This window comes from Piliocolobus tephrosceles, chromosome X (genome assembly GCF_002776525.5).
Source record: "Piliocolobus tephrosceles isolate RC106 chromosome X, ASM277652v3, whole genome shotgun sequence".
Classification (NCBI taxonomy): domain Eukaryota; kingdom Metazoa; phylum Chordata; class Mammalia; order Primates; family Cercopithecidae; genus Piliocolobus; species Piliocolobus tephrosceles.
The window spans coordinates 21144072-21150638 of NC_045455.1; the positions used below are offsets into that span (position 1 = coordinate 21144072).

General features: G+C 37.7%; 1 protein-coding gene across 1 annotated transcript in view; it reads left to right on the top strand.

The window, feature by feature from the left end:
- Positions 1 to 5474, top strand: part of LOC113219610 (glypican-6) — a gene marked incomplete at its 5' end in the record, with an annotated part of 584830 nt that extends 579356 nt beyond the window's left edge. Inside the window, one exon of the mRNA XM_026446588.2 lies at positions 1093 to 5474. Coding sequence (XP_026302373.2) covers positions 1093 to 1295 — 203 coding nt within the window. The remainder of the gene's footprint in view (positions 1 to 1092) is intronic.
- Positions 5475 to 6567: the final 1093 nt, after the last annotated feature.

A 6567-nucleotide genomic window follows, 5' to 3' on the forward strand; every position in this document is an offset into this window, starting at 1 on the left:
ATAGATAGATAGATAGATAGATAGATAGATAGATAGATAGATAGATAGATAGATGATAGATAGATAGATAGACAGATAATAGACTTTATGGATATCTATAAAGACCATACAAAAGCAAGCAGCAGGTCATAGTTCGTCAACTCCTGATTTAAGGGGAGAAGCTGGCTGGGACAGAGTCCATCCTTGCTCACAGGAGGACACAGGTGGGGAAAAGGTGGCCAAAAGTTATATTTATAAAGACTTCTCACTACTATTGCTGCTGATCCTCTCATTTCCTATGTGTAGAACTTGTTTTCCTCGTCTATATTTTTCTTTTAAAATCCATTAAAAAGCATGGTATCTTCCTAGAGCAAAGGCTCTGCATATAAAAAGAGCAAAGAATAGAATTTCTTAAACTTAAGTACTGGCCAGAAGTAATGTCTTTCTAAGGCCAACATGGTAGGTGTGGCCTCCCCTTGAGTCTGGGGTTCACATATTCCTTGGGTTGCATAACTCGGGTATCAATTGACACTATTCTTCAAACACCTACTTCTGTACAGTCCACCCACTCGTCACTCCCCTGCCTATGAAAAACAATCCTGTTGGTAGGGTGGGGAACCATGGATGGGAAGATTCGGCCTCCCACCACCATGCCCCATATCTGCTGAGCTCTTTGTTTCCACTCTTTCCTGATTGCTGGTTGTATTAGTCCATTTTCATACTGCTGTAAAGAACTGCCCGAGACTGGGTAGTTGATAAAGGAAAGCGGTTAATTGACTCACAGTTCAGCGTAGCTGAGGAGGCCTCAGGAAAATTAGAATCATGGTGGAAGGCGAAGGGAAAGCAAGGCACTTTCTTCACAAGTTGGCAGGAAAGAGAAGTGCCAAGCCATGGGGGAGGAGCCCCTTATAAAACTGTCAGATCTCGTGAGAACTCAATGACTATCACGAGAACAGGACGGGGGAACCACCCCCCTGGTTGAATTATCTCCACCTGACCTCTCCCCGACACGTGGGGATTATGGAGATTACAGTTCAAGATGAGATTTGGGTGGGGCCACAAAGCCTAACCATACCAGTGATCTAACTTTCTGTTTCAATCTTTCCACACTAGGTGATGAATCCAGCGGCTCGGGGAGTGGCAGTGGGTGCATGGATGATGTGTGTCCCACGGAGTTTGAGTTTGTCACCACAGAGGCCCCCCCAGTGGATCCTGACCGGAGAGAGGTGGACTCTTCTGCAGCCCAGCGTGGCCACTCCCTGCTGTCCTGGTGTCTCACCGGCATTGTCCTGGCACTGCAGAGACTGAGCAGATAATCCTGGGTTTTTGGTCAGATGAAACTGCATTTTAGCTATTTGAATGGCCAACTCACTTCTTTTCTTATACTCTTGGACAATGGACCATGCCACAAAAACTTACCATTTTCTATGAGAAGAGAGCAGTACTGCAATCTGCCTCCCTTTTTGTTTTCCCAAAGAGTATCGGGTGCCAGACCGAACTGCTTCCTCTTTCCTTCAGCTATCTGTGGGGACCTTGTTTATTCTAGAGAGAATTCTTACTCAAATCTTTCATACCAGGAGATTTTCTTACCTTCATTTGCTTTTATGCTGCAGAAGTAAAGGAATCTCACGTTGTGAGGGTTTTTTTTGTCTTTACTATAAAAAAGGAAGAAAGAAAATAATTTTCCTTGTAAAATCAGGCCAAACCCCAAGACAGCTGCATTTTCAACAAAAAAAAGCAAACAAAGAAAAATAAATGAACTTTAACGCTGTAAGTTCAGCATTGACAGCCAACTCCCAGTGTAAGCTTTTTTGTGACAAATCCGGGTTTACACAATGCTTATGGGGAAAAAGCTTAAAGTTTGCTCTAAATGTAGTGAAAATGCACTGTTGTCTTGGAGGTATCATCTTGCACTCTAACCAAACAACACCAAATTAACCTGGAGGTACTGATACTAAATTTGGAATCCCGTCCTTAAAATGAGAACAAAAATTACTACAACTCAGCACCTCTCTCTCACCCTGCCCAATTTCAATTTAGTAATGGCACCATTTTTTCTTAATTCCCTTAATGTCTGTCCACTGTATCCAATTGGCACAGATTTTCCCCTTCATCTTCAATTACTAGTAGATGCCCCCATCAATTCACCTTCCTCAAGAGTCTCAATTGAAAATAATCTTTAATGATACAATCTCTGCTTTTGCCACAGGTTTGACATTAACTAGACGTTTCTGCCCCTGTGCTCATTACCCTCCCAAAACAATAGCTTTTTTAATGAATCGACATACAATTAGATCCATTCCTGAGTTTTCATTTTTAACTATTTACTTTGTGTCAGTTGGGTTCTGCATCACAAGGGCATTCTCTTACAGAATAACTCACAACAGAAAAAAAAGTCAAGACAAAAATATATATATATATATATATAGTATTGACATGGAGATTTCTTTCACTTTTTTAGTCTTAGTATGATCATCTATTTTTATATCTATATATCTATAAATCACAGATTTTAACTTCTTAATTCCAAGCTCAGGGTTGACACACCTTTGTAAGAAAATGTTTTGTCAACCAGCTCTTCTTGTTTTGTGCTGCTCAAAGAAGGGATTCCTCAGTGATCTGTGAGCACCAAGAATCAAGAAAGAGAACTTTTTACGTATCTAACTGTCCATTTATTAAAAGTTTGCCAGGGCACACCCTTCTGCATGAGTGTGTGCCAACCTGGGTGCTCCAGACTACACCAAACTCATGGGATGAGCCATGGGTGTGCAGGGCTTTACTGGTGATGGAAACTGTGTGTGTAAAGAATGTTATTCATGAAAAACCATTGCTTTCATGTAAAACACCTTCGGCCTAGGACTCCTGCCTGGCACTTGGATACATGATCTAACTCAATAGGCCAATTTAGAGCCACAGCCTAACCTGTTCACCAAGTATGCCAAAGCCAGGCCCTATGCTCCCCCTGACGGAGAGAAGCAAAAGAAACCAAACTGGGGCTTTATGAATACAGTTGACTATCCATATGTTTCTTGGTTTTTATGATGCATCTGGAGTAGGGAAATGTTTCAAGACACCATAGTATGCCAGTCACATTTTAATTAACTCATCGACAGTATTGACACGTAAATGGTATTTTTCAATCTCTGTTCTCATCAAAATTAAAATTAGTTATTGATTTAGTCATCACATTTAAGTAGAACACGTGGCACAATAGTATTAAGTATATTTGAGCACTTTTGCAAGACAGAAAGTATTTACAAGCATCTATTGCTACTTTATGCCTAATGAAATATAAAATGTAGGATGATGAGAGACTTTGTGGCATTCTTTCATTTAAAACTTTATGAAATTAACAATCTAGTTCACCATTATATACTTCTAGAAAACCATCCACTTCACTGCCCACATTTTGGCTTCCTACCACGAATTCCACGTAAGACTTCTCTATGGAGGACCAGTCATTTATGTTGCTCATTTCATTCTGTGTTCAGAAGTCAGTATTGTCTTTCTCCAATAATTAAGGTGCAATACAAACTAAATCAACCTTGATTTTCGAGACTATTTGAATAATAACTTGTCTTTATGGCTTTAAACTCCAAGTCTTTCCTTTTTAAAATATTTCTGCATTCTCTTTTATGAACAAGATCAGGATGCCTTGTTTTTCCTGTGCTTTCATCCCCAAAAGGTTTTGTGCATGTGTATAAATACACATATTAATGAATGTGAACCCATGTTCTATACGCACTAAACACACAGATAATATATCAACGCCTGCTTCATTTGTTTCAGCACCTTCATTATCAATATGATTCATATTGATGAGATATAGTGACGCCTAATGAGCCAGGCAGAGAGCTGAAACGATATCAGTTAGTGATGTCACAGTGTTAGCACCCTGCATGGATGTGGTCAAAATGTCATTCAAGTTGTACTTCCTAGTTTTTATCATCATACTACTATGTCTTATGATTTTCAGACTAATTTAACACGAGAAATGTTTTGGTCCTAAAGGATTTCGTTTAACCTGGTTACCCTATTTCAGTAAGTATTTTGGAATTCAACCCTGAAGTTAATTTTTCTCATTTCAGCATATTGATAGGGGATGCAATGAGGCTTCATTATTTTTTATGACCTGCCCCTCATTTGCTCTGGTGTTCCCTAAATTCTATAATCATATCATAACTTTTGTTATGAATAGAGAGGAATGAGCTCACTGAAATCCGACACTAGAAATTGGTGGGTGATGCTCATAACTGCAAACCCTTAGCTTATTGAAGTGCCTCTATTTACATGTTCTTTAGTTATAATATGTATTTTTCTAACAGAAATACACGTCTGTAATTGGTATATATTATACTTTGTATGTGTCACAACAATAGCTAAACAGAGGCTAAAGTCTTTAGCAGAGAAGAATGAATTACAAATTTACCAATAAGAGCTCTGCTTATGGTTCTGTATTGAAGGACAACCATGACAACCTTCTGTCACTTTCACGAAGGCCAAGTTGGTGCTTTGATTATACCCATCGTAGAACGTTAGCACTAGAAATCTGACTCCCTTACAATGACTTACCTAGATAGATAGCATTAAGTAACTTGTATCACCTGCTTTAAATGTAAGGGATAGAAAATACTATTTTGTCTACACTGAAAAACACTATTATTCATTGGTAAGTAGTAATAATTATAAAAGTAACATTCTTTAAAGCAAACACATTGAAAATATTATTACAGGCAGAACCCTGATTTTTAATTTATATTCCCTGCTGCAGACATTAGCCTTCTCTAATTCTTTTGCCATTACACACATGTTTTGGCTACAGACTGAACACCAACTAAAGTCCCTAAGGAGGAAAAAAACTTCACATATTCCTGAGATGTGATTCTTTTATTACTTCTTTTTGCAAAGCTAATTATCAAGTGATTTGATTAAACGTAGAAGCGTTAGCAATTGCAAGTTTTACCTAAAACTTGCAGAAATTTAGACACATTTCCATTTACTTACTAACAGACCTGATTTTTATTTAAAAACACAATTTAGCTTTGCTAACAGAAGAGTAAAGGAAATCGTAACTTATAAATTTGCAATGTGTTCCTCCTTGTTGGAGACATTAGTCAGTGTTTAGTTTTAGACCAACTTACACAAACGAAGTATTGATTTGTACGCATTCTGGAGACTTGCTACATCATGGTTTGCTACGGCACGGACTCAGCTTAGCATGGGGACATTTTGAACTTCATTCAAAGTTGAGTGGTTACGGAACCTTTGACATTGCCTTGTACAGAGGTACTTCCACGAAAAGACCCCTAACAATGGCATAATAGTGAGGTCTCTCTGCATATACATAATATATATGCAGGATAAATGTGTGCACCAATCAAACCTAAAATTTTATGTGACTGTCAAATGAATATTATTTGGGTTACGATTTTTCATTTCTGATTTGGATAGAAAATTGCTATTAATCTTGTATTAAAATAGTTTTTAAAAATCTACCAGTGCCCTTTCTGCATTTTCTTAATTATTGTCATAAATTTCAGAGCCATGGAACTTTTTGGGTTTGAGACATTTTTAGAAGGTTCAATATTTAAAAACGACAACAAACCCCATATAGTAAAACAGTGCCACTCACCTAAATACACTCAGCATCTGAAATCAGGAACTATTTGAATTTCAGAACATTTAGAGCTTCCCCAATGTGTATGGAAAATACTGTAGCTCTATTCTTTTGTACTGATTTCTTCTCAGAGGAGAAATTTAGTGACTTGAAAACTGATGCCAATACTTTATAAATGAGGTCAAAAAATAAGATCAAATGTGAAAAGACTAATAATTTCCCAATTTAGCCAATTGCATTGATTTTTATACTTCTGAAATGTTCCCATCCTCTCAGGCATGCTAAATATTGTATAACCTGCTAAAGATTTATTTCACAAATATTTACTGAACTCTTATTATGTACAAACCTTGCTCTAGGGGATATATCACTGGCTGTGAAAAACCAGTTGAAAATTATTCATTCCTTAATGCAGTTAACCATAACTATTACAGATAAATAATTTTATTTCAAGAATGATCTTATAAATAAAGGAACCCATACAAATAAAGGTACCAAGAATACAGCATGTAACTGTAAGAAATACTGTGACTTAGCTCACATTATTATTATTTTGGTTTGTATTGAGAAAAGTGACTATTATAAAACAATTAAGGAATGTGAGGATAATTTCATCTACAAAATCAAAATACAACAAATTTTATTTGAAAGTAACAGATCGAGATCATCCTGGCGAACACGGTGAAACCCCGTCTCTACTAAAAAATACAAAAAACTAGCCGGGTGAGGTGGCGGGCACCTGTAGTCCCAGCCACTCGGGAGGCTGAGGCAGGAGAATGGCGTGAACCTGGGAGGCGGGGCTTGCAGTGAGCTGAGATCCGGCCACAGCACTCCAGCCTGGGCGACAGAGCGAGACTCCGTCTCAAAAAAAAAAAAAAAAAAAAAAAGAAAGTAACAGAAACCAGTTTCTTGGGAAGGAAAAACATCCAAGTGGTTTTAGAAAAATAAATGAAACCAGACACTTTTATCAG